General features: G+C 42.2%; 2 protein-coding genes across 21 annotated transcripts; one reads left to right on the top strand and one right to left on the bottom strand.

The window, feature by feature from the left end:
• Positions 1-5,033: 5,033 nt before the first annotated feature.
• On the top strand, positions 5,034-20,783 carry LOC147147587 (spermatid perinuclear RNA-binding protein-like). Of its 15 annotated transcripts, none has more exons than XM_086031704.1 (18): positions 5,034-5,337; positions 8,931-9,005; positions 9,540-9,760; positions 9,977-10,142; positions 10,647-10,773; positions 11,363-11,475; positions 11,785-11,886; positions 11,962-12,073; positions 14,136-14,233; positions 14,495-14,588; positions 14,649-14,714; positions 16,352-16,560; positions 16,890-17,018; positions 18,163-18,300; positions 18,355-18,495; positions 18,917-19,037; positions 19,518-19,562; positions 19,826-20,783. In XM_086031704.1, the coding sequence occupies exons 2-18, from the start codon at positions 9,003-9,005 to the stop codon at positions 19,912-19,914; spliced, it is 1,974 nt and encodes a 657-aa protein (XP_085887830.1). In that variant the 5' UTR covers positions 5,034-5,337; positions 8,931-9,002; the 3' UTR covers positions 19,915-20,783. The 15 variants fall into 15 exon arrangements, 9 of the variants coding, with proteins under 9 accessions (XP_085887830.1, XP_085887834.1, XP_085887836.1 ...); XM_086031708.1 differs by having other exon boundaries at positions 14,495-14,561; XM_086031705.1 differs by having other exon boundaries at positions 5,035-5,337; positions 18,163-18,297.
• Positions 20,579-25,933, bottom strand: p2rx7 (purinergic receptor P2X, ligand-gated ion channel, 7). Of its 6 annotated transcripts, none has more exons than XM_086031715.1 (13): positions 25,728-25,933; positions 24,678-24,825; positions 23,962-24,033; positions 23,802-23,874; positions 23,628-23,724; positions 23,302-23,382; positions 23,087-23,222; positions 22,468-22,604; positions 22,315-22,405; positions 22,168-22,233; positions 21,613-21,717; positions 21,429-21,536; positions 20,579-21,248 (listed from the first exon to the last, which is right to left on the bottom strand). In XM_086031715.1, exons 1-13 carry the CDS (start codon positions 25,832-25,834, stop codon positions 20,796-20,798), a joined length of 1,674 nt encoding a protein of 557 aa, XP_085887841.1. In that variant the 5' UTR covers positions 25,835-25,933; the 3' UTR covers positions 20,579-20,795. The 6 variants fall into 6 exon arrangements, with proteins under 6 accessions (XP_085887841.1, XP_085887842.1, XP_085887840.1 ...); XM_086031716.1 differs by having other exon boundaries at positions 21,492-21,536; positions 24,651-24,825; XM_086031714.1 differs by having other exon boundaries at positions 24,651-24,825.
• Positions 25,934-26,359: the final 426 nt, after the last annotated feature.

The raw sequence follows: 26,359 nt of genomic DNA on the forward strand, positions 1-26,359 counted from the left end.
ATGAACTGATATGAATGTAGTCAGTCACATAATTATGCAGTTCTACCGTATGTACTGTATACTATAGTACATAGCAATACATACATGTAGCCATTTATGTAGTTGTGCAGTTTTAAGTTATTGTGTCTATATAGTTGCATATAGTAAAAGTTACACATTACTGTATGTCCTTATATACCATAATTATATATAGTTGGATATGTAGTTATGCATAAAGTTAAATACTGTATCATGTACTGGTTAAATGTATACATGTAGTCATGTATGTAGTTTTATACAGTAATGTGAAGTCATGTAAGCAGTTCTATGTAAAGTGAATTATATCGCTTTGTATGTACTATTATGTTGTTACGCATGTAAAAAAAGTTTACACACCCCTGTTCAAATTCCATGTTTTTGTGATTTCAAATAAGTAGAACAAGATAATTGCAAAACTTTTTCCACCACCTGTACAACAATCTGTTTGACAGGGGAAGTAAATATAAACAACTGAGGCAATGCGGTTGCACAAGCGTGTTCAGAATTGAGCAGTCTCATTCAAACTCGTTTTAAATGTGAGTCAGCACACACTTGCTATCATTTGACGTGCCTTTGGATTACCCCAAATAAAGTTGAGCTCTTCTAATATTTTTATGTATTTATTTATTTATTTTGCTGTCAAGCAGAAGTCAGAAGCTTTTGTGTTAACATCCATCCATCCATCCATTATCTGTACCGCTTCTCCTCACAAGGGTCGCGGGGCGTGCTGGAGCCTATCGCAGCTGTCTTTGGGCAGTAGGCGGGGGACACCCTGAACTGGTTGCCAGCCAATCGCAGGGCACACAGAGACAAACATCCGCACTCACAATCACACCTAGGGGCAATTTAGAGTATCCAATCAACTTACCATGCATGTTTTTGGAATGTGGGAGGAAACCGGAGTGCCCGGAGAAAACCCACGCAGGCACGGGGAGAACATGCAAACTCCACACAGGGAGGCCGGAGCCGGGATCGAACCCGCGACCTCTGAACTGTGAGGCGGACGTGCTAACCAGTCGACCACCGTGCCGCCTTTTGTGTTAACAATGAATGCTATTTCAAACTGTTTGTAATTACCTCCAACTGACTAAGGACTCAGATCCAGTTGAAGAAAAAGCGCCGCCACCATCCACCATGCTTCACTGTATTTATGGTCTTCTCTTTTTTTTTTACGTTTTTTATGACGATGATGAGCAGTGTTGCGTTTGAGCCAAACATACCTGAATTATGGCCAAAAAGTTCAACCCTGGTTTCATCAGACCAGAAAATATTTTTTGTGGTCACGTGATTGTGACATGATTATGTGAATATAGTACTACTGCACATGAAAAAAGTCTCAAATAAACACAAGTGTAATACGAGTATTGACGATGACATACTAGACCATTAAAAGATCTCATCTTTCACAGCATCGTTGGCAACTTTTGCAACTTTTTCCTGTTTTCGAGAATCAATGATAGCATCAGCAGATCATGCTCACTTAAGAGGTCACACAACTTACAACAACACGCCACAGCTCACACAGTGTTTTGGCCCAGCTGCAGACCGTGACCTACTTTTTTCTTTCTTTTGACTGTGTGCGTCCAACACAAAAGCTGCTATGTGGTGACACTACATGAGGACAGATGGGATGGTACCAAGCAGGTCTTGTTACCGCTTTACTCAACTGTTCTGTTCCTAACGTACAATCAGAGTCACTTTGTTTTCAAGTGGTGTGTTTGCTCACTGTGGCGGTGATGGCATTTGAGCTGTAATGCTACTTTGAGCCTCTAGATGATAGCAAAGAATCAACATAATAGCTGAACAGGAAGTATAGTCAGTCTCAAGCTGAACAAATACTGTTCACTGTTCTGGGCGAAAAATTCAGATGGGAAACGTCCACTGGGATATTAGGCAAAAATTTATTGTAGGCCAATGGTGTCAACTAAGATTTTGTGCAGACGGTAAATTTAGGGCGACTTTACGCAAGAACTGTCCTGTGACATTTTAAGAAGTAAGATATTTGAAGGCAGGGATTGTCCACTGAGATCTTAGATCTGAAGTAATTTTAGGCAGGAAATGTCCACTGATATTTCAAGAAGCAAGTCATTCTTAGGCGAGGAATTTCCACTGAGATTTTAAGCAGGAAACGTCAACTGATTATTTTTTTAAATTTTAGATAGTACGAGATATTAGTCAGAAAATGTCAGCTGGGAGTTTAAGCGGGAAGTGTCCTCTGGGATTTTAGGAGGATATAAGCGAGGAAGTGTCCTCTAAGATTTTAGGAAGTTAAAAAAAATGGCAAGAAAAGAGGTTTCAAGCAAAAAGTTCTCATTGAGATTTTAGGCAGCAATTGTCCTCTGATATTTTAGAAAGAGATTCAAAGGTAGGGTATCTTCAGTAATATTTTAAGCAGGATGTGTCCCTGATATTTAAGGGCAGGAAGAGTTTTGTAAGATTCAAGGAAGGAAGTGACCACTAAGATTTTAGACAGGAAAAGATTTTACATTTTTTAAAAAAGTCAGTTGTGATTTTAGGTAGGAAGACAATTTCGGCAGGAAGTGTCCATTGAGATTTTTGGTAGTAAGATATTTTAATTTTAGACACAAAAACATTTGGGCAAATATCTCCTGAGATTTTAGGGATGTATTTGTCCATTGAGTTGTTGGACAAGATGTTCCTTTGATAATCAAAATGTCTCCTTACAACTTGGAGCAGGTCCTGCTTATATTTCAGGAATGTCTGCAGGACTTCCGGTCGGAGCGATCTGCAGCAATCTCTGTTGTGGACGTTCCGGAGGAAAGCGAGGACATCTGCTGGAACAAACCTCAAACACTTCCCTGAGCTGAGCTGTCACTGGTGCCATCTGTCCTCTGAGTTGCCAAGTCGCTAATTTATAATGTTTTGTTTCTTCTTGGGGGAAGCTGACATGGAAGCTCATCCATTAAACATGACATTATGAAGTTACTTAGTGAAATCCATATTCCATCCTCATCCTGGACAACACAAACTTCAAAATGATTAGCAAAACCATACCATTTCATATAACCAAAGTCTGATAACACAGGTAAAATGCCATAGTCTGGCTAACGGAAATTAACCTTGATGTTACCATAACCATAAACTTTCAAATAAACGCACTTTAATACACAGCAATACATACAAACAGACCATACAACAATATTCACAGGCATAAAATCACTCTTCTCCCTGGGAGCAATAAACTAGGGGTGAATCAATGTTGAAATATGGTTCAGCTTAAGTATTGAATTGAATCTCCGCTGAGACCTAAAGTAGAAATTATACAGAAAGCGCAAGGTTGATAAAATGTTGAATGAAAAAGTTTGCATGAAAACTAAAAAAATTATATGATACATACACACACACACACATACACGGTTGAAAGAAGGCCTGTCCACCTCAAATAACCCCCATCCCACCCCCCTTCGCTGAAAAAAAAAGAGAAGGGCAAATATAGATTACATAGATACATTAAACATTGACCTTTCAAACCTTTTAATTCAACCAAAATACAAGGTAGATTCAACTTTTAATCACAAACTTCAGTTTATCGAGTAATCAAAAAACAGATGAATCGATTATCAAAATAATCGTTAGGTGCAGAAAAAGCTTATAGTACATCACAATTATTTTTGCCACAAAATGTACTATTTTTCCATGAAGACATTATATTTTCTTACAGAAAATTTAGATCAGATGATGAAAATTTTCAGTTTCTTCTGGAAATCACAACACAACATGTATTGGGGTTAAAAGGTCGCTACAAAAAATAGTTTGCCTGAAACTGCTATATCTTGCCATTAAATGATACATTTGCTCTCAAACAGAATGGAGAAACACATAAACAGTATATTTTCTCACAATGAGAAATATTAGCTCATGAAAGATTTATTTTTTGCTGAAAAATAGAACTTACAATATTTTTAGGAATATATTTATCGACAAGAAGGCAACATTAGGTCAAAACATGACAACGACACATTGTTTTCTACATGCTCGCTGACAAAGCTGCGCTGCGTGAAAAAGTTGCTCAGTGTTCACACCTCCACTGTGAACATTCAAACACGGCCCACTCTTCACTTCTTTTTGCACACAAAAAAGAGAGCAGTCTTGGGTGAAAAATGACTTAATTCGGAAATGTAGTCTTTTACATACTGCATATAAAAAATACTACGAAATGGAATTTGTTATCACTATATGTTACGAACGAAACACATTAAAATTGTTAAATGTACAGTACAGTGCCCATCATAAATGAGTACACCTCAACAGGTTTGTAAGAACACCTTTAGTTTCCTTTCAGAATCAAGATTTTCTATGGGACACTATACTACAAAATACTCCCACAAATGTGGGTCATTGGATGCAAACAAGATTTGTACATTCTTACACACAAAAAAACTCCTTTTCTTAACAAATTTATCAAAGACTGTGTTGCACAAATAAGAAAAAGAATGACAACTTGTTCATTCTAGGCCCGTTGCTGTCCATAAAAGTCATGGAGGTCATGCAAATACTAGATATAGTCGTTTTTGTTGTAGGCTGTATTTATTTTTTGCATTCAATAAATTTATTAAACTTAAGATTTTTTAATTTATACATTATATTATCCACCATCTGGGAAAAAGTGTTATCAAACTTCCCTAATTTTACTATAAGAGGCTACTTTGAAATGCTTGCATCAGGGGTGTCAAACTTATTTTGTGTCGGGGGCCACATCGTAGTTATGGTGTCCCTCGGAGGGCCGTCATATAAATGTATGATCGCCTTATATGATCACAGATACACAACAAATTGATGGATGGATAGCTAGTTGCAAAATTAGAAGCCGGAAGTAATTGTTTGTTTAATTATTTTTCAATTTATTTTGAAGGTGAGGATTGATAACAAATAACACATTGCAGTGTCTCATATCTCAGTGTTGCTAAAAGTGAAAACAATTGGCAAGAAACGTGAAGTTGACGCACATGATTTGCCTTCGCGGGCTACATAAAATGAGGTTGCGGGCCGGATCTGGCCCCTGTCACCTGTGGCTTACATGAACGGAAGCAACAATCAAGAGAGGCAGGTCTTCCAAGTTTCAAGTGGTGGCCGTTGTGCGCATGCGCAGACGCATCCTCCTCTCCCTCCACCTACACCTCCACCTCCACCAGCTGAGCCGCTCAGCCCCACCGGCAGGAGAAGCTTCCACCGGGGCCACTTACTCATCTTCCTTCGTCCGGCGAAGACGAACCGACACCAGAAGCGGAGCTGGTTCCCAAGTTAGCAAAGAGTGCGGATGTCTCTCCACGTGTCAGGTGCTCGTCGCGGCGGCTAAAGGTAAAAGAAAGGAGAAAAAAAAAGTGCGTTTTCAAGCTGATGTGAAGCTAAAACATAGTTTTTATGCTTTCTATGTTATAAATTCTTGTAGTTGTTCTTTTTTTTTTAAATGTCATTGAGAAATGAAGCCGTTTTGTCACCAAGCACGCACCTGTACGGGGATGTCACGTGACCACTCCTCGATCCTGGTATTTAAATGAATGCATATTTAAGGTTCAGAAATGTCTCAAAAGTGATGATTTTCTCATAGTCTACGAAAAGCATAACTGTACTTATATATTGTCATAATCTGAAATATTGTTCATGTTATCATGATGTCCTAGAGCATGGGCAATGAGACACATGCAAGTTTTGGTACTGGGTCAAAATGTTGTAGCTGGTACTCATGTTTGTTCTGGTTCTGGTGTTGGCATTGGAGCTGGTATTTTCAATGGTACTGTTGGTGGTCATGTGCTAGTGTTTGTGCTGGTACTGGTGCTGGTAGAGTTGTTGGCTCTTATACTGGTCCCGCTGGTGTCAGTATGGTATCAGTGTTGTCGGTACCCCACAATGTTTGTAACGATTTTCAGTTGAGGAGACATGTCAAGTGAAGAATTCATAAGTCATTTCAGAAAATGTGTGTTTGGAGTTAAATTGTTGGCAGTTTTTGCATGTACAAAGCAGTAAAAGTGACAATTGTGACTCTTTTTTGGTTTGTCATTAAAGTCCAACAGCTGCATAATGGCATATGAATATGTCAATATCTCGTAAATGATGACTCCCTGCATAACATGGCCTGCTGTTATGTTGTTCCTGAACATTTAACAAGCTAGCGCTACTGAAGGCGCCGTCTGAGGTCAAAGCAGGTGGTGTTCTTTGATGTGCTCCTCGAGTTAGCATGTAGCGTTTAACTGCCTCTCAGGACCACCAGCATCGTTTTTTTTTAATTCTGCTTTGTCACTGGCGGACGCCCCTTTTTCTGACGGTTTTTGTTTTGGAGGGGTCGGGGGGGACTGACTGACGGACCAAAAGACTTCTGACGGACTAACGGACTGACTGACGATTACAATTCTGTTAGTCACGAAAAATGACAGACTGACGAATGGTACCCTGGCCCTTGACTAGGGTTGCCAACTCCCAAAAAAATAAATAAGGGACACCTCATTCGGCAGGGACGGCCGACCTGACTGCCTTCAACTAGGGATGGGCGTATCGATACCAAAATAGTGATATTCCGATCCAGACTCCTCAATTTTAAGTATCGATCCACAAGATAAAGTAGTGATATTTGCAATTAATTCATATTTATGATATATTTATTAATGTATAATGTACAAGGTTGTATTGTCATCCGATCAGAATTCTCGAATTTCCACTATGTGTTGCCAAGGGCAATGAGCTTTCTGCCTTGGCAGAAACGTCTTAATTTGACTACTGTAGAGCAAAACACTGAGCAAGACATGTCATGTCATAGTTGAGGCTCAAAATGCGCTCACCTTTAATCAGTTAAGCAGAACATTTTCACATATTTGTCCACTTACGCTTCATAAAAGAGAAAAATAATGTAAACCTTTTTTTTTAATTTGTTTTACTATATTTATAGTAAAAGTGTAGTATATCGACTGCCTGTACAGTAAAGATTATGCATATATGTTTGAACTTGTAATAAATGTAAGGCTGTGTGTGTATTCTTGATCTATTATTTGTCAACTTATTACTTTTATGTATTATTAATCTATTTAACGTACTTGTCAATCAATTGTACCGGTGCGTCCCTTTACAACTCAATACGTACTTACGTTCCTAAATACGGGACGATTCCGTTTTTCAAGAGACGGTTGGCAACCCTACCGTTGACGGATGACAAATTACGGACCAGCAAACTGTAGTAAAACACCCACCTTTTGGTAATTCCATCAGCCCCTAATGCCAGTTCGCAACCTGACATTTGGTTGGCATGTTTGTCATGGTTGATGTACAAAAATGTCTCAAGAAGCCAAGCACAAAAAGACACAATAAGTTGGCCATTTTAGGGTCATTTTGGTTTCACTTTGGAAAATTCAACCACATAGCCATTTTCACTGAGCAATATGAAGTTGAGTAGGCATGTCTATCATGAGTACACGCACCAAAAAGTCTCAAGAAGCCAGGCCTGAAAAGACATTGTATGTCAGCCATTTTGATTTTAAGTGACCATTTCTGACTCGCCAGATTGATTCTGAGAGGTTTTGTTAGACTGTTACCAGATTTGAAGCACATATACTAGACAGATGGATGATGATAAATTACGAGGCAGAGCATGCTGGGGGACAACAGGACTGTTTTGAAAATAAACAAAACCTCGTCATCGTCGCAGGACAACAGTGTGAAGAAGGTGTGATGGATGTACCTGCGGAGCGATCTGAAAGCATCCGAGAAGAACTGGTTGTCATGCGAAATATGTGCGAGGCAAAGTCAATGAGCTCATTTTATGACTAAAAGTCTATAAAATGTGTCACCAAACAACAGCGCTATGACACTTTTACGCTTCATGATGTGACTTTAAAGTGCACTTTAGTGGTGTGAAAGCAACCGTGTGTGGTTATGACCATTAAATGTCACCAAAGAAATTATGACTTTAACCTTAAGAAATGAGTATAGCCTTTTCTGGGTGGCAGGCACTCAATTGAGGACCACAAAACAAAATCTAATGACGGCGACGGCAATCATGTGGCCGACACTCTGCTAAAAGCGTCTTTTTAAAGCTCAACAGCTGTAAAAAACAAAAGAAAGAAAGTCAAAACATGCCAGGTATACCAAGCTCCTCGCTCACGGTTTCTCCAAGCCTGGTCTCTTTTTTTCTTGTCCTGGTAGTGGTAGCTGGCTGTGTATAGCTCGAGATGTCCACAAACAGCAACAATAATCTTTTCCTCCATTTTGCGCTCTCAACACATTCAGGTTTCAAACTTTCCCCGGTCATACGGCAGCGAATAAAGCGAAGAGGAACGCTCATCCGCGATTGGTGTGAACAGAGCATTAGTTTTATACAAATTTAGACCCTGGAGTCAGTTTCACTTAACATGAAATATGGTAGGCATTCCTATAATGAGTAGACCCACAAAAAAGATTCAAGAAGCTGGAAAAGAGACGGGAAGTCAGCCATTTTGACTCAAAGCAGTCACTTTCAATGTCATTTCTTTGGGGTTCTTTCTCTCTGTAAATTTGTTGAAAATTCAACCCCCCGAAGACAGTTTGACTTAGCAGCATGAAATGTTGCAATCGTAAGTAGAACCACAAAAAAGGTCTCAAGGATCCATGCATCATTGAATCCAAAAACACATATGGTGTCAGCTATTTTTGTTCGAATGTTATTTGCAGGGTTCCTTGCCCCCTCTAATTTTGTTAAGACACTTTGACCTTGAAACACGAAATGTAAAGTTGCCATATCTAAGTAGACCCACAAAAAGACTCAAGAAGCCATGCCGTAAAACATTAAGGTAGTCTACCATTACGGTTTGAAGCAGCCATTTTAGGCTCATTTTGTTTGACTGATGTGAACCAATGCTAATAACTTCTCAATTACTCATCGTCGTGCCATTCACTTCTTCTTCTGCTGCTCTTACACGACCAAACAGGCTGCATGACGAGAGTGTGTGACAGGACCCTAGTACCCACTGAGCCCCCCGAACAGCACCTGCTGCCTGAACATGGTGAGCCTCTCACACAGACCACCCCGCCGATGTTTTGAAAATTCAGCCACAGCAGACAGTTCCACTTAGCAACATGAAATTTGATAGACATTTCCATCACGGGTAGACCCACAAAAAAAGTCCCCAAAATGACATAGGATCCAAGCTATATTGGTTTGAACTCGCCGTTCTTCAGTCAGCTTATTAAATATTTTAAAACATAACATGTTTGTTTACAAATGGCAAGCATATGGAAGCTAGCCGGTTTGCATCCAGTAAGCTAACAAAGCAGTCTACGTCTTATTCACTGCTTGACAAGCATATGTCAGCTAACCAATTGCCAGCTAGCGCAAGAAACTAATATAGCTAATATAGTCTAAATCTTCACTCGGTGCTCCTTCTTGTCAAATATAACATGAAATCAACTAATGCTAAGTAAATGTCACGTAAAATGTTAAAACATAATTCTACCTTTTTGTGTAAAAGTAACAAGCGCAGAGCAGCTAGCCAATCTGCAGCTAGCAAGATAACGTAGCCGTCTACCTGTTTACTCAGCGATTTTTTGCCATTGACGACCGTTACGTCATGGCCAAGCACGCCAGCATCTACCCAACCCCTGAGGACCTGGAGGCAGTCCAGACTCTGGTGTCTACTGTAGAACTGGCCCTCCAGAAGGTATCCCATTGGCTGGACGGCCTCAACAGCTCTCCTGGTAGCATCACCATCGACGAGGCAGGTGAAGGCCAGGTGGTCCACTATGCCGTTGACGGCACAAAGTGAGTCTCCATTGTCTGTGGAATGCAATTGTAGAACAGACATTCATAGTGGAACACTGTGAAGAATATGCTGATGCTGGGTTGAGAGTGAGGTTGACATTGAGCTGACTGTGGAATGATGTTGGGTTGACAGTAAGTCAACAGTGGGTCGATGATTGCTTGACTGTAGTTTGGTGGTGAGTTGATTTGCGTTGACGTTGTTCCTAACATCGGCAGGCTGGATACGGCGTCGACGCTGTGCAGCGTGACCCGAGTGGGCCTGCTGTCCAAAGGTTTACTGATCAAGGGCGACATGGACCTTGAGCTCGTGCTCATGTGCCAACGGAAGCCCACCCAGCTGCTGCTCTACGCAATCTGCGCCGTCCTGCCCCAAAGGATGCAGGTATCCTCGCAACCATTTGGAGTTTTTTACAAGGATTTCTTTAATTGGTGAGAATTTGATGAAAAAAAAAATTGGAGAATACCTTTTTTTTAGTTGTTCTGTAATTTTATGGGGGAAAAAATAATGTGGAAAAAAATAATATGAGAATACATTTATACAATGCAAAAAGGAAAAAAAGCTGAGTCAAAGGGTTACATGGAAAAAAATAATGAGAATAAAGAAGTACGTGACGGGAGCAAAATTATGAGAAAAAGGTTGTAAGTTTAAGAGGAAAAAAATGCAATATGATAACTAATTTGAACATTAAAGGAATCAACGAAACAAAAGTTGTAACAGTACATGGGGAAAAAAATTACACAAAAATTTTACATGAAAACAAATTGCCATTTTGTTCAGATGTTGTGTTCACTCTGCAAATGCAGGTAGCCCTAATAACTCCACGTCGGTGTACAATTGCTTTTGACACGAAGTCGGCATTGACAATGATTGCTGAATGAATCACAGGCGCTGAGCGAGGACAAGTACGAGGTGCGCTCCTGCGTGGACGAAGCAGCCATCCTGGTGTGTAGCACCAAATCTCCCCAATTCACACTCAAGATCACACTCACCTCCTTCGACATGAGGGTCCCAGGTACATTTTCTCCCGCAATTGTTGGTCAGCATGTTTCCTTGGTCAAAACTTATCCCCGCCCACTTCCCCCTCCATTTTTCTTCACTTGCTGCATTGTGAAGAACTGATCTCAGTACCACTGCTACTGTTTGACACTTGCAGTGCTTAAAAATACACAAACAACGCCCACTCCACTTGCCTCACCAATTCACTCTAATTATGATTCAATATGATTCACGCCAATTAAGATATTATGCAATTTACTCAATTCTCAGTATGATCCAATCCAAATACGATGAGATACAATACGATTCACTTCAATTACAATACTATTCATTCCATTTACACAGCAGTTCAATTTTCACTCCAATTATGATCCAATACGATTCACTCCAATTATGATTTGATATGGTAATATTCGCACCCATTCTGATACAATTCTTTTGAATTACAATGGGACTCGATTCATTCAACTATGAAATTCACTTAAACTACAAAACAATTGTTTTTACTTGAATTGTGACACCATTTGCTTGAAATCAGATGAATTCACTCCTATTATATGATGCGATTGTCAAGAAAAATCGGAAGTTTTGTCTTTTCCCTCCAGAGGGAGGTCTTCATGCAGAGGAGACACCACAAAGCAAAGAGGACAGCGACGTCCTGGACGGACGCAAGTGCCGAGCGGCGATGGCTGAGCTACGACGAGCCAACTGGTTTCAGGTCAGCTTTAAAAGTGACTTTGTCCAAGGTGCTTTTCATCATGATTCACTCCAATTATGATGCAGACTGATGCAGTTCACTCCAATTGCAATGGGATTAGAATGCCAAATTATGACGAGATACGATTCAGTCCAATTATGAGTGTTTGTAATTACGATGCAATTTGATATAATTCACTCCAATTATGGATCAGATTCGCAACAATTAGGACACGATTCACACCAATCACAAAACAATTTGATTCGCTGCAGTTACGATATGATTTCTACATATTACAATATGACGTGTATTTTTGTGTGTAATTTGCAGGCCAGGGTGTCACATGTGAAGTGTTGCGTGGTGGTATTGAGGCTCCTCTGGGACATGTGCAACACAGTGGCTGTGTGGCGGCCGCTCAAAGGATGGGTACTTGTCAGTCCACGGCACTATTTTTTTCACGATTGTTTCCAGATGTCAGCAGGCTGACTGATTTCTGCCTGTTTTCAGCCACTGGAGCTCATCTGCCAAAAGGCCGTCACCACCTGCAGTCACCCTGTGGGGCCAGGAGAGGCACTGCAGCGCGTCATGGAGTGCATCGCCTCTGGAATCCTACTTCCGGGTAACTTGCGAAGTTGTCAGGCAAAATATGACGTATAAATATTATATTTACCTTGTCTCAATTTTTACCTTGTGTCATTTCCTTGTGTCAATGTATACCTTTTACCAACCTATACCGTGTGTCAATTTATCACATCAACCTCCATATTGGCAATGTATACCTGGTGCCAATGTACACTTTGTATCAGTAGCCGCGTTTACATGGAGAGTTTTTTTGTCATTGGGATTGAAATAATTCAGAATGAAGACCTCTGGTCACCTGTTTACATGTGGCGCGATCTATTCCGAATGGCCGTTTACTTTCTCCACCCTGTTAACCCATTAAAGCCCGAAGCCCCTCGTGAGGCATCTCTCTAAAACCTACGGTCGTCTTTGGAGTCACCCTTGAAAATCTTTTAATTTTCCTCACATTTACATTCCTCCTCGAAAAAATTCCGGATATCCTCCGACAACTCATGACACCGCCACATGTATATTCTGTATATGCATTTCATCGGCAAGAGAATTGGATTAAAAAAAGAAAATGACGTATGCACTCTCAGGCTTTAAAGGGAGAAACACACAACGGCGCTCCCAGCTTTAGTGGTAGAAACGCAGTTATGCGCTCCCGTCCTTAATGGGTTAATCAGATAAGCAGTGTGACACATGGAGATCGATGAAAACAGCACGTGATTTATCAAGATGGAGTTTATGCATCCATTTAGCACAGTATTCGCGATTGTTTTAACACTTTGATTAAAGAGGCATCTCGTTAGCAGTACCTTAAAACAATGTTATCGTATCGCTGGCGAGCAATGTTAAGACTCTGCCATTTTAAAGTGCGTATAAACGACGTCACGGTGCATTTCCGTCAAGACGGAGCATGCGCAGCCTGGACGCAGCCTGGCTATTCCGATTGAACTGTTTACATGACACCCGTTCGGATTGGGAAAAGGAATATACCACCCCTGTGAATCCGAACCAAATACCATTTGGATTCGGCCTTTTTATTCCGATTGAGGTCTTTGTATGGAGCATTTTATTCCGTTTGGTCATTCTGATCCTTTCTAATCGGAATACATGGCTCCACGTAAACCGGGCTAATCTACACTTTATGTCAGTGGATACTTGGTCATTTTATGTCATATACTGCATGTACATTGTGTCAGTCTATATGTCCCTTGTGTTGATCTGTGCCTTGTGACATTTTGGACCTCTTATCAATCAAGAATTATTGATCTCAGGGCCCGACATAAAGCCTTTAGAGTGGCGGCCCTGTGGTGCCACTACGAGCCAAATTGTAGTGGCCCTGTTGAAATGATACTGGGCCCATATATTTAATTATATGGTGTAGTAAATTTCAGTGATTATTTCATATTTAACATCGTAATACTGTTTTATTTAACACTTTTTGAACATATGACTTCTGTGTAGTTAATTTGGGGTGCATGTTTAAAAAAAACAAAAACAAACAAAAAAAAACCAGCAATAACCTGTTGATTTTCATGATATTATTTATGAAAATTCTACTGGCCCCGTTGAGCCAACATTGGTAAGGTTTGTGGTGGCCCAAGACAGAATAAAGCCAGGGCCATCGGGCCACCATTAATGTTGGAATCTGGATTTACAGTATACCTTGTCAAGCTATACCTAATATCATTCTATACCATTTGTCAGTCTGTACTGTGTGCCAAGCTACATGTGTCAATCTATACCTTATGCAAAACTTCACCTATGTGAATCTTAACCTTCCTTCAATTTACACAATGTGTCAGTTTATGCCTTGAGTTAATCTAGACATTGCCAACTACATCCTACATCAAGCTGTACCTTGATATGAAGAATGTGCTGACAGATGGTGAAGCTCCCCTTTCAAAAAGAGATTCTATTTTAGTTGGGAGCCTTCGCACGGAGCAGATGGAGCGGTGAAGTGCCATCAAATCCGATTCACTGATCAAAAGATTTGAAGTGAAGGCAGGAAGCTTGACCGCCATCTCATGTTGTCTGTATTTCCTGTTCTAGAACATTCTTGTGATGTTTGTGGTTAGTTTTCTGATTAGTTTTGTTGTGGTTTTTTTGTGCAGGAGGTCCAGGAATACTGGACCCTTGCGAACGGGAGCCGACAGATGCCTTGTGCGACCTCACCATCCAGCAAGCCGATGCCATCACGCACAGCGCGCAGGTCAGGGCAATAGATGCTGGAGCCACCTTTGAAGTGGCGAATATACAGTGCGACTTCATTCTCATAATATTTTGACGTCCAGAAAAAAATCATAAATAATAACGTGACAGGCTGTGAAAACGTCAGCGCTCAGCTCAGAGCATGCCAAACCTCATTAGCTGCCTAACTAGTGTGGCAACCCTGCCTACTCCACATCAAACACTCATAAAACAACAAAGTGAGAATTTAACAGTAGTGTGTGTGTGTGTGTCTGTTTTCCAGCATGCATTAAGACTCCTGGCTTTTGGACAGCTTTACAGGCTATTAAACATGGATCCACTCCCAACCAGTAATCCCTCATTACGACTTTTAAAAGGTTCGTGTGTGTGTAGATGTGTATTTGTATAGTATGTAAAGTTGTATTTCCGTGCTGCAGGCGGTCAGAAGAGGCCACGGGACCACGCCGGCTCGGACGACAGTGACCGCGTGAAGAGGATGAGAGGTGCGTCGGGACCTTCGTCGTCATCACTACACTAAACTGCTACAAAGCTTCTAAAGTCAGACATTGGTTGGATTGAGGGGCGGGGGGCGGTTCTGTACGTGTAATGTCATAGGCAAATGGAAATAGCAAGAATCAATCTGTTCAGCAGTTAAACTGTGGTCATCACACAATACCACAATGGAGACTTTTTTGGTCATTCGTAGCGGTAGTTTGTCAAAGTAAGTAGTCGGAAATGCTAACGAAAGCCCGTTTAAAATTATAGGTGGACCGGCCTATAGACGATTACTATTTGGTCCGGCCGGACAAAATGGCAGATAGGCGGAAGGGTAGCCCGGCTGTAGGTGGTAGGCGATAAACAGACTGCAAATGCCCAGCTCTGATGCTATACAATGTTAGTTGAAATAGTGTGAAAGTCCAATCAAATGAAGCACCGCAGGAAGACGTCTTCGGTGAAGTGGGTCGCTGCCCGGTTGGTCAATGCAGAAAGCGCCTCCGGGATGTGGTCAACCTCCATTCTTTTACTGGTCAGTTGCTGTAGAATCCAAACAACGACTTCCAAACGATCATTACCGCCTAATCCCCAAGCCGGGAAAGAGGGGGCAGAAGAGAGAATAGAAGCGACATTAAAGTGGAAATCAACCCAAACATGTTTTTTTCAAGAATATGGGGCATTCTGACTAATGTTGCGTTTGTGGAATATGAGTTGAGCATCAAAATCCACCCCCTTTTAGCCATCTCAGGGGGCGGCCATTTTGTCATTTCTGTCGACTGAAAATGACATCACAACTACTCAGGGCTCAGGTAACGACCAATCGCGGCTTGGGGAGAATTTAGAGTGTTAAATTGACCTAACACGCATTCAGCAACATGAAAATTGTTAGCGATATCTATCATGAGTAGAATCACAAAAAAAACGCCTCAATGGGGAAGTCAACCCAAAAATATTTTTTCCAGAATATGAACTATGCAGGCCCACTAGTCTAAACTCAGGGCTCAGATAATGACCAATCATGCCTCAGCTTCAGACAACAGGTCAGCCGTGATTGGTCGTTACCTGAGCCCTGAGCAACTTCGATGTCATCTTCAGTCAACAGAAGTGACAAAATGGCCACCCCCTTAGATGGCTAAAAACGAGTGGATTAACTCTTATTCCACAAATGCTATATTTATCAGAATGTCATGTTTCAACTAGTGGGCTTGCAATATAATGTATTCTTGAAAGAAATATGTTTGGGTTGACTTAAAAAGGCACACAATAGTACTTCAAAAGTTCCAAGTTCAAGAAAACTTTTAGTCCCAGTGTTACTAGTAGTTCCTGGAACTAAAAGGGTCCTATGAAATTGCTTCGGTGCAGGAGACCAAAGATTTCTGCACCCCTAGCAGGTTCTTTCATCCCTGATAAATCACCCCAGGAGAAAAAGGGATTTATTCACATAAATACACATCTTGACGGTGCTAATTGTGGTCGTCATTAAAAAGATCTCTTACTGCGAGCTTTGCCGTGGGCGACTACTTCAAAGGAGGCTTAGAAAAGGACACCATAGAGATGCTTTAATAGCCAATTAAATCACACACGTGCGGACCATCCATTTTGATGTGGAGTAACTGGCAAAGTTTTGTTGCGTGGCGTCCTTCAGTGCTGGACTGGCGCACGATGGACCCCAACCACCCCACCAACGCCCTCATGCGCCTCAACCAGATCCAGCCGGGCCTCCAGTACCGCCTGCTGTCCCAGTCGGGCCCGGTGCACGCGCCCGTCTTCACCATGTCAGTGGAGGTTCAAGGAAGCGCTTACCGGGCCAGCGGGAGCTCCAAGAGGAACGCCAAAATGCAGCTGGCCCTCAAGGTGAGTCTCACAACGCCGGCCGGGAACTGCCGACTGCAGTTCCCTACAGTGGTGCCTTGCGAACTTGAATTCGTTCCGTGACCACACTTGGAACTCAAAACACTGATTTCTCAAAGTATCTCGCCCCAATGAAACGAATTGAAAGGCCAGTAATCTCTTCCATCCACTCCTCCCCCAAAAATAAAGTTCCTGGAACCCTGAAACTAGGAACTTTTGCAGCACAATGAATTTGAACACACGTGAATTTATCGGAATTGATTATTTTAGTTCCAACAACTACAAGTGCCAAAAACCAAAAAAAGTTGCTTGAACTATGTGCGTGTGTGAAGGCCTTGCAGGCTCTTGGCTATGTGCTGAGCAACGACAGCGACGCAGAATCACTGGCCGCTGACGAGAAGTCAGGTGGCGACAGAAAGAACAACGCAATGTCCAACACTTCCTCCATGGACTCACAGGAGGTGACGAACTCACACACATTGAAAAAATGCTAAGTGTTCAGAAAAAAAAAAGACTTGCTTAGGAAAATATTATATTTTGCCATTTAAACAATATTTTTTTCAGGAAAAGCTACATTAGTCCAAGTGTTATAGGTTGCATCGAACACTCAAACTCTTCTTTGCTCAAGAAAAGGCAGCTGATAATTTTGCCTTAAAGGGTTACAATTTGACATTAAATTCATGGACTTTTACTCGAAACAGGCTCACGTCCCATGTACAGGGTGACCCAAAAAAAATGAATGCATTCATACAGGAGGAAGCCATCTTCTGGACATCATTTGAAAAAATTGTAAGATTGCATCATTGTTTCTGAAATGGCATGTTTTAAGGTTTCAATTACTATGAAGAAAATATTTTTCTTCCTTCACTCTTGGTTTTCTTGGATTTTTAAAAAGTTCCCATTTTTGTGTCACCCTGTAGTTGGTTATACTTTGAATTAAATTCGAGTCCGCTCGATGATGCAAACACATAATGACAAATGCCATAGATATACGACATATAGCTAAGAAACAGTACTGGATATTTGAACAAAACGGTGGAGCAACACAGGTAGACAGAAAATATAAAAATACAGGCATACAATATGTTTTTTGTCCTCTGCGAAAAAACGATCTTACTGAGGAACAGAGAGCGGCTCCATGTACAGTATACTTGTATATCTGTATTACACTGCCCCCAGGTGCCTTCCACCACTCTGTATCTGATGAATACATGCAACCTGTGGTCATTCAGACACAAAATCTGCTCACAAAAGGTTGTAATAGGCTAAGAAAATTTTAGGTTTTGCCTTGGACACATCTTTTGTTTAGGAAAAGACAAAGCAGCTTTATTTACGTAGCACGTTTCATGCACAAGTTAACTCACTGCACTTCACATAATTAAAAGAACATTTAAAAGCCTTTACAAATAAAACAGTTGAATACATTTAAAATCAAAGTAGAGAAATAAGTACCTTACTAAAAGAACATACAGTGACATAGATTTAAAAAATAGTATGTATTGTGTATAGTGTGTAATAGTGTATTTTGCCATTAGGACTATATTTGCTTCAAAAAACATCACGTCAGACATCAAATCACAATATTTGCTGTGTTTTGTTTCCCAGTGCAGAGCTCCTGGCCCAATGCTGACGGCAGGCGGCAAAAATCCCGTCATGGAGCTGAACGAGAAGCGTCGCGGCCTCAAATACGAGCTGATCTCGGAGAGCGGCGCCAGCTACCGCAAACGCTTCATCATACAGGTAGCACTTGTGCACACATGCGCACACACCATTGTCACGTGATCATGTGACCCTCAGGTGGAGGTGGACAAGCGGGTGTTCCAGGGAGCAGGGCCCAATAAGAAAGTGGCCAAAGCCAACGCTGCCTTGGCCGCCCTCAACCACCTCTTCAGCGGCGCCGAAGCAGCCGCTGGGAAAGAGAAGCGAGCCAAGCCGCTTGTGAGTCAAGCAAAATCCGCCATAACACACTAGGTTTCGTCATGTCATTTTAAAGATGTTTTTGCACTTTTAGCGCCTATTATCAAGGACTGGGCTGCTTTTATGGGTGAATGATGTATGAAGTATGTTTCACACTTTCTTTCTTTGGAAACGTGGCTTTTGCACAGTTTAACTGTTGTTTTGTAAAGGTGACAATAAAGATTGAGTTGATTTGGATTTGACGTGCTGTGACATATGACAGGCCATGATTTGCTCCTATACTCCATGATACGGCATAAGACACGATGACATAAAAAAAGATACTCCATGACACGACATTATACTCAAACAGGTTCGATTAATCGTTTTCCACCCACCTTGACACGCAATAACCTGCCATGATGCTCCAGGACAAGCCATGATGCCTCATTGTGTGCTGCAGCCAACGCGAGCCGTGTCCTCCATGCTGCCGTTCCCGGCATTCACCACTCGGCCCCTCCGGATGCCCGCCATTCCCAGACTGCCCTACCTCAGCATGCCGCCGCACGGATACTTCCCCTCAGGTGGGCCTGCCCGTGTAGACATGCTTCACATTTTGTTGCAATCTAGCAAAATTTTGAGTAGTTTTATCTTTGAAGCACTGCTGAAAAGGACCAAAATAAACCTGAAATAGCTGCCTCAAATCAAAATGGCAGACTTCCTGTGATGAATGGGTGTTGCTTGACTTTTTTTTTTTTTTTTAATTGCATCTACTCATGGTAGACTTGTTAGCCGAAGTCACGCTGTCTTTGGGGCCTGAATTATTTTTTGTTTAACTCTCTTGGAGTAGAGTATTAGCAGGACCACAGAAAATTCAATTGAACCTGAATTTGCTGTTAAACCACAATGGCCAATTTGTGTCTTTTAGGTCATGTTTTTTTTTTTTTTTTTGAGGCGGTGAGTCCACTCAAACATTATTACCAAATTTCCTGTTACAGTATGACACTGTCCTAGGGCGTCGAATTTTCCCCAAAATGCGCTACTTGCTAATCATTCTGCCACAGGTCTTGGTGGACCATTTGCCTTCAGCCCCACCCTCCCAACCTATGGTACGTTAAGACAAACACTCATTCCCATTTTTATGTTCATCCTTTCATCAAGGCATGATTAATTGCTGCAAATCACAATCAGAAGTAGCTTAGCCTGACCCCTGCATGTTTAACGATGTCCTGGTTTTATGACTTTTGAGTCAATCAAGATTTTGGCCATCATGATTCTTACTACACATCTCTCCTTCACAATTGGCCGCCATTGTAACACCACAATATGAATCATTTAATTTATAGCGTGACACGCCATTGTGTACCCGCAGGCAGCGTGTACGTGGATGCCGCCTACTACCCGCCGCAGAGGTTGTCCGCGCCAGTCCTCATCCACTTGGGCTCTGGGAATCTTTTCTGACTGAGTCTGCCTCCCCCTGCTGCAGTGGCAACCTCCAAAGCGACATTGACAACCCTGTGTCAATCTTTTGATTGACTCAGACCTACCAAGAGACAAAGCAATACTTCCCATCCCTCCATGTAAATATATTCTCTTATTGTTATCTGCATCCAAGTTTGTGATTAGAATGCACGTCACAACTCAATGCCATTACAACTCCTCACGACCAATCACGGCTCAGCTTTAGAAAATAGGTCAGCCGTGATTGGTCGTTACCTGAGCAGTAGTGATGTCATTTTCAGTAGAATCACAAAAAAAGTCTCAATGGGGACGTCAACCCAAACATTTTTTTCTAGAATATGTACTATGCAGGCCCACTAGTCTAAACTCAGGGCTCAGATAATGACCAGTTATGGCTCAGTTTCAGAAAACAGGTGAGCCGTATTGGTCGTCATCTGAGCCCGGAGTAACTTCAGTCGACATGAGTGACAAAATGGCCGCCCCCAGAGACTGCTAAAAACAGGTGGATTAACTCTTATTCCACAAACCCGATATTTTTCAGAATGCCTTCTTTCAACTAGTCTGCTTGCATAGAACATATTCTTGATGAAAAAAATGTTTGGGTTGACTTCCCCTTTAACAAATGTGTCAAAACCATCAATTCCAAATCAACAATTGGACAAAATGGCATTTCGAAAAGAGTTCCATTTTTTATGTGAACCTTTCAAAATTGTTGCTTCTATTCCTCTCTGGTAATGTCGGTCATTCACTTTCATCAAGTATTAACGTTTGTCCCACATTGAGAATTGGAGTGCTGTTTCACACAAGCAAAACACGATCCAGAGAAAAATGTGCTGTTCAGCTGCAGTAATAAAGTGCTGTTGACGGAATGTCTTCCTCGTTTACATCTCTGCTTGGTTAGCCAGCGCAAATCCGCCGTATCGTCCATCCGGACTGGGGAACGCCTCCCTGATCCTCGTCACGCAGCAGCGCGGGATGGCTGGCTGGGTGTTGGCCGGGGGGACGCCCAACCTCCAGGCCACGTACTGGCGGTAGGCGCAGCGGCGTAGGGCGGCGGCGCTGGGCGGCGTCTGAGCGAGGGGTTCCCGGTAGAGGAGCAGCGCCTCCAGCAGAGTGCGCTGAAGTGAGAGCTTGTCGAAAAGCGCAGACGTGGCCACGCAGGCGCCCTCGCTGCTGCGCCGGCAGCACAGCTCCTCCCGTGGGATGGGGGAGGCGCTGCAGCCACCGCACTTACACCAGCTTGGAGTACAGGAGTGCGGTTTGGGGAAGGTGGTAGGGAAGGACCGAGGGTCGGTGAGGAGGCAGAGTGTGGCCGTCGTGTGCCCTATGTCCTCCTGGTGAGACAAAGAGGAGATTTTGGGGAAAAACGTGTTGATACAACGCAATATCTGGCGCAACGAACCGCCGCTTGATACCAAGCGAGTATGAAACGAGTTAAGAGTGCTTATAACAGGTGTTGCAAGCATGTTGATACTTGGTGCGACATAAAAAAATGAACAGAATTGAAATTTTACCCGTCGTGCCCGAACGCGAATGGTCTTAACGTCCTGTAAGCGTTTCTTATGAGACATTTTTACCAGACGGATGTAGTCCTCGTCCACGTACGACACACACAGGATACACTGAAACGCACGAAAATTCACCAAGTGGCAAACATGCCGCTTTAAATACGGGACATATGACATAAGCACGTCAAACCTCCTTTTTGTCTGGGATGGACTCCACTTTTCTCTCAGAGTAGTTCTGTCCCTCCTCGGCCGCGTAGCAGCTTGTTCCGATCAGCCAGTCAAGCAGAACTGTTGTCTGCAAGTAGAGATGACAGAGTTGGCACATCAAACTATAAGCATGTTTGATGACTGCCGCCAGCTTTACTTGTTTACATGTCATACAAGGCATTCATTAAAATAATTTACATTTATTTTGATTCAGCCCAATATCATCTTGTTAGCAAGTGATACCTGTTGAAACGCGTGGTGAAATGGCATGCGACCAGGTGTGTGACAAACCGCTAATACCAAGTGCCAGTATATTGATACCAGGTGTAACACACCGATATAAAGTATAAACTGTTGATAGTGAAAAATTCAGGCCTGAATGCATTGGTGCAAGTTTGAACAAAATTGCCGATACAAATTAATACCGGGGGTGAAGTGGTTCAAGCGATACCAAGTTTGAAGTGGTCGATAAACATTTAAGTGATACCGGGGGCAATCGTGTCGATAGTGAGTGATCCTTGGTGTGATGTGATCGTACCAGAGCGTAGTAGGACAATGTTGAGCCGATGTAAATGATAAGCTGAATGAAGCTGAACTTTCCCGCCTGGAAGAAAAATGTACCTCATAAAAAGTAGGTTAAAACACGCATAAAAATATTAGTAATAACAGTAACAACAACTGTGACCTGTCCAAAGACCATGATGTCAAAGCGGATGCCAAAAGCTTTGTAAAGTGTCCTCTCCTCCACGCCATCCACCGTCTTATACTTTGCAAACCTGACATTCATTTGACAAATATGAATAATCGTGCTCAGAAATATTTGTCGCTTGAATGGTACCTGAAGTTGAATCCAGGGTAGAGTGTTTTGTTGCTTTCCTTCTGGTCCAGACGTCTGAAGGAGTAGGCGGGCAGGCACCTTCTGGTCAGATGATCCAAGTTGCAGTCCCACTTGATCTGGATGCCTATCACGCCCCCCTGTGGACCCCAGTGTGCAGATCAGTTTGGCAACACTTCATACCAAGTGACCTCTTGTATTGGTGATGCCAGCTGCAAACATGTCGATGCTAAATGTGAATATGTTATTACCAGATGCAACTGTGTTGCTACGAACCTTCTAGGTGTGGACATGGTGATACCAATAGATTCCTGCCGCAAACATGTTGATACTAGCAGTGACAATGTCTGACGTATCAATACCAAATGATATGGGGTTCACATGGTATTACACCAGTTGATGCCTGGAGTGACAATGCGTTGATACCAAATGATCATGAGTATCGTGTTGATACAAGGAGTGTCAATAATGATACCAGATGTGCCATGTTCATACCAAGTCTCACATATTAATAACAAGAATGCAACTTTGTCCATACATGATACTGCTGTGCAACAAAGTGCATGGTGATACTCAGTGTGACAATGTCGATACAGAATGATACCAGTAGTGCTGTTCGCACCTCCACCGCCATTGTTGAGAAATTCTCCCCAGCCCGGTTGACGATGTCTCCCAGCGTGAAGATCGGACACAAAGAGTCGTTAGCACGTTGACATTTGCGCAGGTAGGACTCTGTCATCTCAGGTAAGATGTTCCTCCTACCAAATAGACCAGAACATATGTGTACCAACAGATAACATCCCTGTATAATGTGAAAAGTACACGGTAAAATGTCACCTGATGAAGTTGAAGGCAGGAAAGCGGATGTTGTTCTTGATGAGTACTGTGAACTTCTCAGCGGATGCCAGTAGAGCAGGCCTATGCGCGCACACAAACACGGACCCGTTAGCATGACTTAGCATGGTAGGCTAATGGTTTACTACTGAGACCTATTAGCATGCTAGCCCACATGTTTACTACTGGTCTACATGCTCACTACTGTGTCCATTTGGCATGCGAGCCCATATATTGAGCAAGTTAGCCTGCATATAGTGCAGTGCATTTGTTATTTTAGCATTCAACAGTGCTAAAGATAGGAAGGAGAAGCTGCCCCTAGTATATACCTTGGTGGTTTGTTTTTGGCTTCGACAGGACACCAGGCCACCACCTCACACGTTCTGGCCAACGCGTCGAACTTGATGCACGAGCCCGTCTGTATCCCTAGGGGAGGTCGCAAGGTGAGCAATTGATGACGTCAACTTTTGATAATGTCACATGATCGAGTAAAGGCAAATTACCGTGGCTGTGCTGGTCCCAGGCACCTTGCTCGCAGTCGTTGTGATGTCGACAACGACGGCCACTAGAGGGAGGCTGAGAGACAAAATGTCAGCTTTGTTGTCATTACAATGACGTTAAGATGAGCGGCCAAGACAACGCATCAATATGACGACGGGGTACCTCAGGGCATCGTCCTTGCTTCTGGTTCTTGGTCAAAAGGACATTGGTGACCACAAAGAAAGAGTTCTTGTCCTGAGATGACAACAAAGTGTGTGTGTGCGGTTGCCATGGTGACCACAAAAGTGGAAAACAATGAAGCCTGTGTCTGAAAAGGTTACACAGAGGAGGCGCACAAGAATTTGTTTGAAAAGTCAGCCCCTCAAAGCCAGTTTGACTTCGGAACATGAAATTTCGTAGGCATGTCCATCATGAGTAGTGCCACAAAAAAGTCAAGAAGCCATGTCCAAAAATACACAGGAAGTGTGCCATTCACACTCACGCCTAGGGAGAATTTAGAGTGTTAAATTGACCTAACACGCATTTAGCAACATGAAAATTGTTAGCGATCTATCATGAGTAGAATCACAAAAAAACGCCTCAATGGGGAAGTCAACCCAAAAATATTTTTTCCAGAATATGTACTATGCAGGCCCACTAGTCTAAACTCAGGGTTCAGATAATGACCAATCATGCCTCAGCTTCAGAAAACAGGTGAGCCGTAATTGGTCGTTATCTGAGCCCGGAGCAACTTCGATGTTATCTTCAGTTGACAGAAGTGACAAAATGGCCACCACCTCAGATGGCTAAAAGTGGGTGCATTTTGGTTTGAAGCGACCATTTTAGAAACAATCTCTAGGGATATTATCCACCTTGAATTCCTTTTGTGGAGTTCTGACCTGCGAGGAGCCGCTATAGTCAGTCTCGTCCCAGATGACAGGCCCCTCTCCAGGCAGCTGCATGTGGGCCACGCCCTTCACCTTAGCAGTCACGGAGCTGACCACCTGATCAAATTGTTGATACTTTCTGTTCCACATCATCATCAGGCTAAAAACAAAAACAACATTTGTGTTAGTATATTACCCACAACTGAGCATGTTATAATCACTCTTGTCTATTTAGCATGCTAGCCTACATATATACGGTTGTGTTATTTAGCATGCTAACCCACACCTTTTGCCAGGGGTCACCAACTCCGGTCCTCGAGGTCACCTGTCCTGCAGGTTTTCAATCTCTCCCTGCTGTAACACACCTGTTAAAATGTTCAGGATCGTTATCAGGCTTCTTAAGAGCTTGCTGATGAGCTGATCATTTGAATCAGGTGTGTTACAGCAGGGAGGGATTGAAAACCTGCAGGACAGGTACCCTCGAGGACCGGAGTTGGTGACCCCTACCTTTTGCCCATTTAGCATTATAGTCTGTTTAGTCCAATTTTGCACGCTTGTCCACACGTTTAGTCTATTTACCACAGAAGCCTCCAGATGTCCCCAACTACATAACCTGTATGTCCATTTAGCATACAACCCCTCAAGATTACATTTAGCATGATGACAGCCTACTGAATCATGTCCGTTTAGCACAATTACCATACGATCATAATCTCTAAGTTCGTGTGCTCCACTGACACACAAAATAACTTTACATTTTTAATCAAATACATTTATAAATCGGTATTTATGCATCATCCAAACTTTTAAATAAGTAGATAGGGCCACATGTTAATTACTCGCTTTACAAAGTCATAAAGCTGTCCTAAGTGACGTTTTTATTAAATAAAAAAAAATCCCTCAAACTTTGATTGATTTGGTCCCACGTGGTGCCAACTAAACAGTCCAAATTTCAAAACATATACATATACACACACACATATATATATACTGTATATCAATTATGACCAAACATACCAATGATGATAGAAAAAATAATAATTAGGTAAGATGCGACGTCACCATATGAAAAGCAGCACCGTTGCGTTCAGAATCCACTTGAGCGAGCCCAGCCGGACGCTGTGGATGCGGACCAGCTTGGTGGTCTCGTAGCTGCACAGCGCGACCATCTTGCAGTTGACGGCCAAATGTCTTTTTCAGAAAGAGAATTAGTAGGCGTACGACATCTTTTTTCCGGCTCTGCGGTGTTGTGGCGTGAGTCAGGTCACGTGGCCTCATTTGATTGACAAACTGCAGCTGTGAAAAGTTGGTACAAAAAAAGTAGCCGTTTTTTGTTCAAGTGATAATCGTGATTTTTATTTCATTTTAATGGTTAAATGTTTTAATGTTTTCTATCACGAAAAAATGTATGAAAAGTCAGAAAAGATAGAAGTGAAGTGGTCAAGTGAAGAAACAGTGGCATCTAGCGGTCTTGAGATACAATTACACCAACTTGGGTTGTCATCTGCTGTATTTATATGGAAGTAAATTTGGCCCAAATGTGGTGCAAAAGTAACTTGTACTTGTAGTACCACGGAAATTTGTACTTGTAACAAAGAAATGTCAGAAATTTGTGTTCGTAGGGAAAACAACTTGAAGGTGGGTGAAATAATTTTGTATCTGTACCAAAAAATCTTGTGTTTGTAAAAAAAAAC

The sequence above is a fragment of the Filicampus tigris genome, chromosome 5 (genome assembly GCF_054856515.1).
Source record: "Filicampus tigris isolate MCC_2025a chromosome 5, RoL_Ftig_1.0, whole genome shotgun sequence".
In the NCBI taxonomy this organism is placed as follows: domain Eukaryota; kingdom Metazoa; phylum Chordata; class Actinopteri; order Syngnathiformes; family Syngnathidae; genus Filicampus; species Filicampus tigris.

Excerpts from the sequence above, each read along its gene's own strand:
- p2rx7 (XM_086031714.1), bottom strand. The coding sequence starts at position 25,834 with ATGGTCGCGCTGTGCAGCTACGAGACCACCAAGCTGGTCCGCATCCAC. Across the intron at positions 23,383-23,627 it reads GCCAAAAACAAACCACCAAG|GCCTGCTCTACTGGCATCCG; the intron begins GTATATACTAGG and ends GTGCGCGCATAG. Across the intron at positions 21,537-21,612 it reads CCATCCCAGACAAAAAGGAG|TGTATCCTGTGTGTGTCGTA; the intron begins GTTTGACGTGCT and ends CGTGCGTTTCAG.
- LOC147147587 (XM_086031704.1), top strand. Across the intron at positions 9,761-9,976 it reads TATGCCGTTGACGGCACAAA|GCTGGATACGGCGTCGACGC; the intron begins GTGAGTCTCCAT and ends TAACATCGGCAG. Across the intron at positions 18,496-18,916 it reads AGAAGCGAGCCAAGCCGCTT|CCAACGCGAGCCGTGTCCTC; the intron begins GTGAGTCAAGCA and ends TGTGTGCTGCAG.